We start from the raw sequence: 13,170 nt of genomic DNA, 5'->3' as shown, positions 1-13,170 counted from the left end.
TAGAATTTTATATCCCTCAATTATTTGACGTTAGTCATTTTTCTTGCTTTTGTTTATGAAATTAATGAAGAAATAATTTCCTGATGCAGTCCGTAGCTTTGTTTCTCTAACCTAAAAAAGAAAGCCAGTCTACAACAAATTCAATTATTTATATAAAAGTTCAAATGTTAGACTTTTAAAACATGAGCAACATAATATTTTTTATTTGTAAAATGTCTCTGTATTTAGTGTTCCCTTAATGATACCATGTGACTTTTTTTTTTTTTTAATCGCTATATAGCTGAGGCTCTCCTAAGTGATACAAAACATCATCCTTATTATCTATGATGCCTGGGGCTGCCCTGCAGTGGTGACAGATGTAACCTATAATCCACTGTGGCCTTCACAGCCGCAGCAGTGTGTGGTAGACTGTTCTGATGGATGGTTCTGTGCTGGAGTATTCCTTATGGATGACAGATGAGATACAATAATGAATTTACCAAGTAATTTCACATTTTCAAAACAATGTAGTAAAACTTTTATATGTCTTTTGGTGTACATTAGTTTTCTATTGCTGTATAACAAATGAACACATACTTAGCAGCTTAAAACAACACCAGTCAGAAGTCCAAGAGAGCTCAAGTGGGTTCTCTGCTTAGAGTTTCATGACCCCAAAATCAAGGTGCTGGCCAGACGGGGCTCTTATCTTGAGGCTCTGGGGAAAAGTTCCCTTCCAAGCTTACTCAGGTGGTTGTCAGGATTCAGCTCCTTGAGGCTGCAAGAATGAAGTCCTTGTTTCCTTGCTGTCAGCCAAGGGTTGCTCTCAGCTTCTGCAGGCTGCGTGTCTTGGTACCAGGTCCTCTCCATCTTCAGAGCTGGCAGTGGCACATTGAATCCTTCTAGTGCTTTTAATTTCTCTGACTTCCTCTCATGCCACTAGCCTGAGAAAACTCTGCTTCAAAGGGTTCCACTCCCTGAATCAGGCCCACTGGGATAATTTGCATATTTTAAAGTCTACTAACTTGGGGTTTTAATTACATATGCAAAAATCCCTTCAGAGCAGTACCTAGATTAGAATTTAATTGAAAAACCAAGGGGAGGGAATCTTGGTATGGTAGGAGGGCAGTGAGAGGATTTCTGTAGAATCCTACCTATCACATGGTACATGCAGTTTTGTTTTGTTCTTCCTTCCTGATCTTTAAACTCACTGGTTCTCTGTGCCTGGGAACCACATTAAAGACGGTTTACCTCTTTATATTAAGTTGTTACTACTCTATTCAGTTCTGACTTTAGCTATCTTTAGGATCTGTTGCAATCCTTTAGTCCCACATTTGCCTTTATGTTAATGCTAACCTTTTAATTAAAACTACTCTAAAATTTCCACTTTGTGTTTATTAGAGGCCTCAACAAGTTGAACAGTTTAAAACTAAGTATAGTTTAGTAATGTCCGAATGTACAGACATGGGTTTTCTAGAATAGAGTTCAACTTAAATCGCTGTAGGTCTTACATATGTGAAAAAATAATCTGTTGAAATGTGTTGCAAATATTCCTTTATATTTTGAGATTCCTTTCATCGTTGCTTCATGACTGGATGGTATGGAAAGACTTGCTGGGGAAAAACCATTTAGCTTTTTCACTGGCTTTCTGTTGCAGCGAATTTGTGTCATGGCTGTTGGAAATTGGAGAGATTCACAGGCCTGAGGAAGGTGTGCACTTGGGACAAGCATTATTAGAAAATGGAATCATTCACCATGGTAATTGCTTTATTAATTACTTGTTTAATACATTTATTCACCATATGTATCTTAATCCCATTCATCAGTTTAGTCTGCAGTTCCCCACATTATAGGATGCTTATTGTTTTTAACAAGATTTTCAGTACCTAATATGTGTAGAACAGTGTTTCAGGGAGTGTGGGTTTATGGGGCTATCTTTGTTAACCTTAAAATGAAGAGCTTCAATACAGGTAAGTGTTAGACAATAGAGAAGTGGGATTGTGGAGGAAGGCGTGGTTACTTCTATAGTAATTAGAGTATTTGGGAGTGCTTCATGGAGGACAGGACATGACAGTGATGCTGGGCATTGCAGAATGAATAGAACTCTGCCAGGGACTGCAGGGCAGAGGGGCATTCCACCTGGAGGAAATAACAGCACTCCAGCACAGTGGTGGGTGAATTTGTGGTGGCTTCTTTGGGGACCAGCACAGAGCCTCACGTGGGTCCGTGGATGAACATACTGGCGAGGGGAGGTGTGGCAAAAAGGCAGGCAGAGCCTGGATTCCAGAAGATCTGAAGTCTGCTGTGGCATTTGGGCTTATTCTGAAGGGGGCCAGGAGCTGATGATTGCTTTTAAGCAGAGGCGTGATCGGAACTCGGGTCCACAGCTATGAGATGCAGCAGCATGGAGCCTGAAGTGGACAGGTTCAAGACTGCAAAGCACCAGGCCCCTCCGGGGGCCCTGCTGCACCCAGGGGTGGCAGTGCAAGGGCTTTAGCAGGTCTGCATCCATGGGCATGAAAAAACCCATGCCCATGGGGAGATTCTGGCAAAGCTAAAATACCATATTTTATAACTCTTTGGATGCGGGTGATGAAGAATGAAGAGAGAGATTAGAGTATTCTGAGCCTTCTCTGAATGACTGAGATAACTAATTCAGGAGGAGGAGCAGGGTTGAAAGAGAGGATGCAGGCTTTGCTATGGACTGTGTCAGACAACCAGTGGGGAGTGGCCAGCAAGCGTTTGAGAATTTGGGGTGAAGTTCAGGATAGAAATAAGGTGAGAGACATATTTGGAATCATTTCAAGGGAGTACTAGACTCCTGGGAACACTGACAATGAACAAACAGACAAAAACCAAGAAAGCAGTGTTGATGGGACTCAGGACAAAGGCTTAAAGAATTTCTAAGGTAAATTGTGGGGGAGGAGAAAAAGGAAATTATTAATAAATATGGATGTTTGGCTATGGTATTTTGATGTTCATTTCCTTTCTTAGATGCTGTGCAAACAAACCAGATCTTTCCCATCTTTCCTTATCACACTGGGTGTTGCATACATGATGGTACCACCATACACCCAGCCAGGAATCATCTTTAATTCCTTTCTCTCCCTCATGCCGTCAAGCCCTGTGAACTCTACCACCAAAATAAGTCCCTAAACAATGAATTCTCTCCCTTTGAGCATCCCTACATTCTTTCTAGTCACCGTCATCTCCTCCTTTGCTTCCACTTTTGTTCTCCACTCCCGTAGTACACTCTCCAGGTCACAACTAAAGAGACCTTTTAAAACGGGGATATGATCAAAGCATCCCTCTGTTTATAACCATCTAATTGCTTATGATCAAACTTAAAGAAAAGTTCAGACCTATTACATGTCCTAAACTTCTTACTATGACCTACAAGGTCCGACGTGATAGGGCGCCTGACTTCCTCTCAGAGCTTGACACCTCGCATTGTACCTAACTTGTTGCACGGTGGCCACCCTGACCTTCTGTCTCTTTCTTCAACACTCCAAGATGACTTCCTATTTAGGACCCTAGCTTTTGCTCTTCTCATTCAACAGTTACTTATTAATCCCTAATATATGCCAGGAGCCTTTCTAAGTGATAGAGACAGAGCTGTGAATGAAAAGACAAAAATCCTTGTATTCACGACTCATGTCTTCCACGACCCTTTGACTTTTAGAAGACCATCCTGTCCTGTGATTCCAATGTCCTATCTTTTTTTTTACTTTGAAATCTTTCTTTATGTACTTATCACTCTGAAATTATTATGTTGTTTTACTTGTGTCTTTGTTTGTTACCTCTTTATCTCCCTATCCCTTCCCTGGCCTCCAATAAAAATATAAACACCATCTGAACAAGAGCCTTATTTGTTATTATATAGCAAATGCCTGGCATTCCCATCCCATACAGGTGCTCAATAAATATTTACTGAATGAATGATTATATTTTGAGTGAAAAGATGATACTTATAAATTGTATATGATTTTGTGCTTGTTTCATTAGCATCATTAAAGCATCTAAAAGCATTATATGGCTGCTTTTAGCATCTGGTAGGCTAAAAGCATCATTTAAAAATTTTAAAGTAAAAATAACATTATGACTATTATATACTAACATCGTAAAACACTACAAGCATATGTAATAATTACCCTGTCTTTAATAGGATTGAATAGATCTTATATTGTCCTGGGAACTGTGCCTCAGTTGCAGAAATTGAGTAGTTGTCTACCAAATTGGTTTAGCTTTTGTTTTTTGTGGGTGTGCATACATTGCATTTCTCAGTTTTCCTTGCAGTCAAGGGGAGGCCGTGAAATTGAGTTGCAGCCAAGGACATGTACACAAAAGTGATGCACAAGGGAATAGTACAGGCTATTAAAAAAACACAAAACACAAGGTGACCCTGAGAGCCATGCATTAAGGATGGCTGAGCCTCTGTCAGACCCCAGACCCTGCATGAGGAGAGCACCATCCCTCATCCTCCACCACTGATTGTATTTTACCTCAATGAAAAATTAGCTTCTACAACATAAATCACTGTATTAGGGAGGTTTGTTTGTTACAGTAGCTAGTGTTAACCAGTGGAAAACCAGCTAGTTTTTCTTCCCAATGTTTCCTGCAAAAATGACTCCTCCCATCGTATCCTAGCATATTTCTGCCTTTCTAGAAGGAAGTATGAGAGCAGCTGGGTTTCTTGATGGGCAGAGTAAAACGACAGACTTAAACTACTAAGAAATAAAGGTTGCTGGTTCATGTTGACATGCAAACTAGGGGTGAGAGAACATATTATGCAATTTCAGCATTAATAAAATAACTTTATTAGAATAAAGAGATATGAGCCAAATGCACTAGTATCATTAGTATGTGGTTCCAGCTGCATTTTGGTGAAAATAGAATTCCTAAAATAAAATTGAATGAACCATCTGTTTTAAAGAGAGCAAGCAAAAAAGAAGTTGACTATTACTGCTATTATTCACATTGCAAATATGATTGAGAACTTCACCATCAGCAAAGCCTTGCTATAGCAGGAACTCTAGTGTTGAGGCTGCGTATGCTTTCTCTGTGGTATGCTGACAATATGTATCTTGTCTGGTGCTACTCTTTGCAGTAGGAATGCTTATGTGAGAACAGAGACCTCATATCTTATTAATATTTGTTATATCCCATGGTATGCTGAAGTTGGCTCATACAAGCTCCTGAGAGCTGATAATTAAATACATTTTGTAGGCTGGTTAGTTTTTAAACACAAGTATTATTAATTCAATTATGTAAACATGTAAGTGCATAAATTATGTTGCAAAAAGGGTAAAACACTCTTTTGGGGGGTTGGAGGAAGGGTCTTGCTCTGTTGCGCAGGCTAGAGTATAGTGGGGTGATCATGGCTCACTGTAGCCTCAACCTCCTGGGCTCAAGTGATCCTCCTGCCTTAGCTTTGTGAGTAGCTGGGACCACAGGTGCATGCCACCATGCCTGGATAATTTGTATTTTTTTTTTTTTAATTTGTAGAGATGAGGTCTTGCCATATTGACCAGGTTGGTCTTGAACTCCTGGGCTCAAGCAATCCTTCCACCTCAGCCTCCCAAAGTGCTGGGATTACAGGCATGAGCCACTATGCTGGACCTGTAAAACAATCTTTAAATGTATCACTTTCTCATTACTTTACAATGTTTTACTATTATCTATGCTGTCGAGGTTATTTATATCTATTGCTTGTGTATAGTGAAAATACTGTGTAATGAGTGCCACCGCACCTTTAACTCCATGGTCAGTGACTTTAGGTTGGAAGCTTGAAATTGGTTAGAATGGGAGTATTTATACAACAGAAATGGGCAAATGCTGCAAATCAGAACTTTTCCTCTACTCCCCCCACCTTCACCACCTAGAGAGCCAATTGTTAAACATTTGCACTGCACCCCTGGTTCTCTCACACAATTATTTAAAAGATTGCGTTAAGCAACTTTCTTCACTAGAGGACCTGAACTGTAGTTTATACACCCATTTTCCATGCTGGATAAATTGGGAGAGTAAATTCGAATGCAGAACAGTTCAGGGTTTTTCTAAGGCAACAGCTAAGAGTTGAGATTAACCCAAGATTCGTTATGAAAGGCACAAGCATTTGCCTTACAGCTAAGCTCTCCCTGTCAAATAGGTTAGACTACCACTTGTTTCATTGTGGCAAAAACATTTGGGCTCAACTTCTTGAATTCTGGAATATCAAGAGAATCTATTTCAATGATTATTAAGGGATAAAAATGGGAATAGGTAGATTGCCTAGTAGAAAAAAAATCTGATCTTAAAACACGTTGTGGAGTTTCACAGTATTTCTCTTGATTTTATATTTCTTTCATACAGTCTGTTTTACGTATGACTTGGCTTGGGGAAAAGATACCAAAAAGCTGTATTGTATTTTTTTAAAAAAAACAATTTATGGTCATAAGCCATGTAGAACGTTTGGATAGCCTGGGGTAAAAGAGCTGAAACTTCACATATGTATGTGTGTGTTTATGTGTGTTAACAAGTCTTTTGACTTTCTTCTGGATGCATCAAATGTACTTAATGAGAATTCTGACAACTTTCTTTCCTCTTTCAACATTTCTAGCAAAAAATAAAGGTCAGAGTCTTTCATCTAATCATAAAAATATAGCTCTTTGCAGCAAATTATCTCTTCGGCAAATGTTGCATTCCCTGTAAAGAAAACATTTAAATATAAACTCTTTGACTTTTACTTTGAGGTTTTTACTTTCTATAACAGACATTTTTTATTAGACCGTATATAAAACAACTTAGCCTGAAAAAGAGAAAACGTAGAGATTTAGTAGGAGATTCCCTCCCCTTCCTCCCAGCTTTATGGAGGTATAATTGACAAATATTTATGGTATACAAAATGTTTTGAAATATGTGTAAATTGTGAAATGATCACCACAATCAAGCTAATTAGTGTATTAATCACCTCACATAGTTATCGCTTTTTTTGTGGTGAGAACATTTAAGATCTACTCTCTTATCAATTTTCAAGTTTGCAATACAATATATCGTATTTTCTCTATCTATCCATTCATCCATCCATGGAAACTTAGGCTGATTTCTTATCATGATATTGTGAGTAATGCTGCAGTGAACATGGGGATGCAGATATCTCTTTAACACATTGATTTTATTTCCTTTGAATTACAAACCCAGAAGTAAAATTGCTGGATCATATGGTAGTTCCATTGTTAGCTTTTTGAGGAATTTTCGTACTGTTTTCCAAAATGGCTGTACGATTTTACATCTCTACCAACAGTGTACAAGGGTTTCCTTTTCTCCACATCCTCACCAACACTTCTGTCTTTTTGATAATAGCCATCCTAAGAGGTGTGAGGTTATATCTTATTATAGTTTGGATTTGCATTTCCCTGGATGATTAGAGATGTTGAGCAACTTTTCATATGCGTGTTGGGCATCCTTATTTCTGTTTTTGAGAAGTATTTATTTAGGTTCTTCACCCATTTTTAATTGGGTTATTTGTAATTTTGGTATTGAATTGAATTAATTTCTTATATGTTTTGAATATTTGCCTCCTATTGAATATATGGTTTGCAAATATTTTTCCTATTCCATAGATTGTCTTTTAACTTTATTGATTCTTTCAATTGCTGTGCATACACTTTTTAGTTCGATGCAATTGCATTTGTCTATTTTTATTTGTCTGTTTTTGCTTTTGTTGCCTATACTTTTGGGGTCCTCTCCAAAAAATTATTGCTAAGACAAATGTCAAGAAGCTGTTCCCTAATCTTTTCTTCTAGTAGTTTTATAGTGTTACATCATATGTTTTTAAGTCTTTAGTCCATTTTGAATTTATTTTTATATATGGTGTGAGATAAAGGGTCCCATTTATAATAATTAAATAATATCATTAAGTTATATTAATTATATTGTTATATTTATTATATCATTAATATAACATGTAATATATTAATATTAATTATATTATTAATAATTAATAAATAATAATTTATTTATTTTGCATGTAGATATCTAGTTTTCCCAACATCATTTATTGAAGAGACTGTCTTCCTCCATTGTGTATTCTTGGTACCTTCGTGGGAGATCAGATTTATGTGACCATAAATCTGAAATTATTTCTGGGATCTGATCTCTATTCTGTTCCATTGGTTTACATGTCTGCTTTTATCCAGTACCATGCTGTTTTTATCACTATGGCTTTGTGGCAGAGTCTGAAGTCAGTAATGTCATGCCTTTAGCTTTGTTCCTTTTATTCAAAGTTGCTTTGGCTATTGTGGGTCTTTTGTGCTTCCACACAGATTTTAGGATTGTTTTCTCTATTTCTGTGAAAAATGCCTTTGGAATCTTGATAGAAATCACATTGAATCTGTAGATGGCTTTGAGTAGCAGGGACATTTTAACAAAATTAATTCTTCCCTTCCATGAACATGGGATTTCTTACCATTCATTTGTGTTTTCTTTAATTTCTTTCATCAGTGGTTTATAGTTTTCAGTGTACAGATCTTTGACCTTCTTGTGTTATTCCTAAGTGTTATATCTTATTTTTTGATTCCATTTTAAATGAGATTATTTTTAAAATTTCTTTTCTCCATAGTGCATTGTTAGTATATGGAGACACTATTGATTTTTTAAGTGTTGACTTTGTGTCCTGCAAGTTTACTGAATTAGTTTTTGGTGGAATTTATATGGTTTTCTATATATAAGACCATGCCACCTACAAAAAGAGACAATTTTGCTTCTTTCCAATTGAATGTCTTTTATTTCTTTTTCTCTCCTAATTGCTCTGGCTAGGACTTCTAGTACTTTGTTGAACAGAAGTAGAGAAAGTAGGTATCTTTGTCTTATTCTAGAGAAAAGGCTTTCAGCTTTTGACCATTGAGTATTATGTTAGCTGTGGGCTTGTCATATATGATCTCTGTTACGTTGAGGTGCATTTCGTCTATGCCAAATTTGTTGAGACCTTTCATTATGAAAGGACGTTGAATTTTGACTAATGCTTTTTCTGCTTCTATTGAGATCATCATATAATTTTTATCTTTTATTCTGTTAATGTGATGCATCATAATTATTCATTTGCATATGTTGAACTACCCTTAGTTCTCAGGGATAAATCCCATTTGATCATGGTATATGATCATTTTATTGTGCTATTGAACTTGATTGGATAGTATTTTGTTTAGGATTTTGGCATCCATGTTCATCAGTGATATTGGTCTATAATTTTCTTTTCTTGTAGTATTCATATCTGGCCTTGTAATATAAGTTTTGGAAGTGTTCCTTTATCTTTTATTTTTGGAAGAGTCTGAGAAGGATTGGCATTAATTCTTCTTTAAATATTTGGTAGAATTCATCAGCGAAAGCATCAGGTCCTGGGAATAGGAGTCTTTATGAATACAAAAGTCTTATCTTGAGGATGGTAATGAAGAATGAACACTCTCATTTTCCAATAAGAAAAAACATTGGCATTTTAAAGCAATTCTTAATGTAAGAACAGTTACAGTTTTGGCATCGGTTAGATACTAAATTGATTTAAGCTACTCCGGAGGTCTAAACACAGGATAAGTGGTCAAGATTGGTGTATGTGTGGTCTTGGCCTGATTACAGTGTGATAAAACAGATACATGGTAAAATTCATTTGTAGGACTGAGAATCAAATCACAATGCACTAGTTTGAGTATCTACTCTTTGAAGAGCACTTTTTGCTCAGCTCTGTAGCATTGTGAAGAAACAGAAAACACAAAATCATATTTTTATATAAATGTACACACTGTGTATACCTTTATACATACTATATACTCATGTACATATATAAATACATATATTATGCTAGTTCAATGTGGCAAACGTCAATTTATTTCTCAAATCGTTGTATGGAAATTGTAATATTTTAAACAAAATATTGTCATGAATCTTGCTGTTAAAATACTGGATTGGTATTGCTGTGTTAGAAAAGCTTTTTGTAAAACTAGAAGTTTTAGTATTTGGGAATATGTATTTAATAAATTTATTTGCCGTTTATCTGCCCCTTTTAGAGTATCATTATTTTAATATAGTGTTTCTATATTCTTAGTTACTGATAAACATCAGTTCAAACCAGAACAGATGTTATATAGATTTCGCTATGATGATGGAACATTTTATCCAAGAAATGAGATGCAGGATGTGATTTCAAAGGTAACGACCTCTCCCTCAACCTCTCCAATGTTAGAATGCATGTTGCCATTCTTCACAAAGATAGAAGGTAGTTGAGGAACATACAAGATTTTTCTAGTTTAGAAAATTCGACTATATTACAAGCAAGTCTCTTCATTTATTTTTGGTATTTCAAGAATTCTAATGTTCAATTGTTTTTTCATTCTCTTACCTAATTCTAAATGATAGTAGTACTACTGCATCACTCACAAGGTTATATCCATTGAACACTCTTTCACATGTAGCAACATGTTGTCAAACTACTTGAATTAAAAAAAATACAAATGTGTAAAATAAATGTAATGCCAGTTTTTTGTACAGTTGACAATACTTTATTGATATATGATGAACAAGTATTATAGATGTATTACTGTATTGGTTTATTTTGTTTATGTTAGAAATTTTATATTTTATGAAAAATAATTTAGAAAAACCTTTGTATATGTGTATGTCATATATGAGGAATTTATAGCATAATTTTAATCCTATTTTTAATGATTTAAACAATATTATTTTATGATGTATCATGACATTTGAATAATTTTTAAATTGGTTTAGATTTTGTGATGATTCTCAAATATTGACAGTGAATTAATTTGTTACTTCAAAATTTCATTGATGTGTGTGTGTCCCTTGGGGTGATCTCACTCGTTATTGATACTTCTTTATTTTACGTAGGGTGTAAGATTATATTGTCGTCTTCATAGCCTTTTTACTCCAGTGATAAGGTGAGTCTGGTTTTTAAGTTCTGGGAAACTTAAATGGAAATATTTGTACTGTGTTTTAGGTAAATATTACTCAGCTAGAACTTGTTGCCTCTTTTTTTTTTTTTTTCAAAAGTGAAAATTTTACTTTAAAATATTATTTTAAGGAATAATTTATTGTAAAATATCCCTACATTTTCTTGAGATTCTAATTATACAGTGTTTCCCACACTTTATTATGATTTCTAAAATTATTTTGCCATTAGTTCATAGTAAATTATGCACTTGAAATAATCCACTTTCAGTTAATATTTAATAAATAAAAGTTGATTGGTTGGGAGAGGATTTGGAAATACTGTTTACATATTTGTCATTATTATTACTTGTATATTAACTTTTTAAATTAAATTGTATAATCAAATATTGAATATGTATTTTATTTTATAATATTTCCTCCTCATAATCTTTTTTTCCCCAAGAAAAGATCTTGTACTTGGAAATTAAGAATTATTTTGAAGTTAATAAGTATAATTTTATAATTTTGTTCTTTATCATGTTTTTCCTTCTGAAGAGACACACTTGTTTTAAAAGAGGAATCAGGATAAATTTTTAGTTTATCTCTTTAGAAAGACAATAGAAAACTTTGAGGTTTGTATTATGATGACTGACAGAGGAGATCTTCAGGAAATTGTACTTTTGCAATGTACACTGATATACCTTAACTGATAGAATGTTAAACTAATTGGAAATGGTCAAATATTATTTGGAAATTACTGACTAAATCATAGTCCACAACAAAATATGCGTGTACCATTTTCAGAATAGATAAAAATGCTTTTCAATCTTGGCTATAAAATCCAAATGTTTAGTGTTTCTATTTTTCATTTTGGTTTGTAATTCCAAGAAAATGCAGAGTTTAAAAAAATAAAGATTCCAGATGTTGCTAAGTGTATTGGAATGCCCACTTATACTGCATAGAGAACACACTGTTTGCAGGTCCTGGAGGAGAAAACAGGATCTTACCCACAAATCCTGAAAGTGTCCTATCTACTTTCACAACTAAGCTTCACAAACTGGAAAAAAGGTGAAAAGGAATAAATATTTATTGACTCTGCCATAATTCTGTCATAGATACCCATAAATATTTTGGATAACTTAATATTAAGTAGTTAACTCAATAGCAGTTGGGTGCTTAAAAATTCTTTTCTGCTAAACTAAGAGAAAACAAGAATGTTTAATGCACCATGTAACCTGTGTATATGGGCAAAAATGTATTCTGAAAATATGTTTTAGCCATATGAGATTTCTTATCAAGAAAGCTGCATCTGTAAGAGCTGATAAGGAATTTTTCTTTGGCTAAAAATGAGAATTGTTTTTGAGTTGTCAAGAGAAAATTTATGGGAAAACCCCATAAAACAGAAGGAATGTGTGATAGTCATGCTTTTAATATGCGCGAACTCAGCTTGTAAAAAGAAAAGTTACTTAGCATGAAGAGCCGCAGACTCGCATGTGGTCTGTAATAGACTACACTTTTTCTTCTTACGATACTTATGGAAACCACGATGAAACGGGTGATGAAGTGTGAGAAACATGGAGACAGATTTAAAGAATAATGAATGTAACTAGTAATTATTAGTCACTTCAAGTCTTTCGCAGTTTGGAATTTTTAACATTTTATAAAGACTGTCACTTTTTCATTCTTTTATGATCCAGGTCTGGAAAATAAATGAATTATAAATTTCTGCCCTTGGGTATTCAGTTCTGATCATGAAATTTGGTTGGTATCTAACGGAACTTTGAATGGTTTCTCAGTTCTGGGAAATCTACTGAACAGAGAGTCTGAGGTGGAGAGCCAGTGATCCTCTTGGTTCTCCGGGGATGTGGTATCACTATGTCCGTGAACTGATCAGGCAAAAAGAATAACAAGTTCTCAGTGTGTCTACTTTAGGACAGAACTGCTTGTTTTCCACTACAGCAGAGCTGTGTGAATAATACTGTAGTGCAAATCCAGCCTTCCTGGAGCTTTCAGGAGCAGGAATAAAAGGCATTTCTTTACAGATTTTGAGAATTTTAGTATAATCTATTGTGATTTAAGGAGAAGAAATTCTGTTTTATTATTACTTTATTAATATGATTTTGTAGAGTAAGTTCTCACTTAATGTCATCAATAGGTTCCTGGAACCTGCAACTTTAAGTGAAATGATGTAGAATGAAACCAGTTTTGCCACAGGCTAATTGATGTAAATAAGAGGTTTCTGCAGCATCCAGTATTTCATTTCACTTAAAGGCACAG

The 13,170-nt window shown here is 35.1% G+C and overlaps 1 protein-coding gene across 4 annotated transcripts in view; it reads left to right on the top strand.

The window, feature by feature from the left end:
* The window catches only part of PREX2 (phosphatidylinositol-3,4,5-trisphosphate dependent Rac exchange factor 2), a 304,965-nt gene that overhangs the window by 106,287 nt on the left and 185,508 nt on the right, over positions 1-13,170 (top strand). For all 4 annotated transcript variants that reach the window (XM_010371608.2, XM_030938189.1, XM_010371607.2 and 1 more), the window contains exons 11-13: positions 1,634-1,734; positions 10,052-10,155; positions 10,852-10,901. In XM_010371608.2, the coding sequence (XP_010369910.1) occupies positions 1,634-1,734; positions 10,052-10,155; positions 10,852-10,901 (255 nt within the window). The remainder of the gene's footprint in view (positions 1-1,633; positions 1,735-10,051; positions 10,156-10,851; positions 10,902-13,170) is intronic.

Source organism: Rhinopithecus roxellana, chromosome 9 (assembly GCF_007565055.1).
Source record: "Rhinopithecus roxellana isolate Shanxi Qingling chromosome 9, ASM756505v1, whole genome shotgun sequence".
NCBI lineage: Eukaryota > Metazoa > Chordata > Mammalia > Primates > Cercopithecidae > Rhinopithecus > Rhinopithecus roxellana.
The sequence above is the reverse complement of the archived record's forward strand: the minus strand, read 5'-3'. Positions and strand labels throughout refer to the sequence as shown.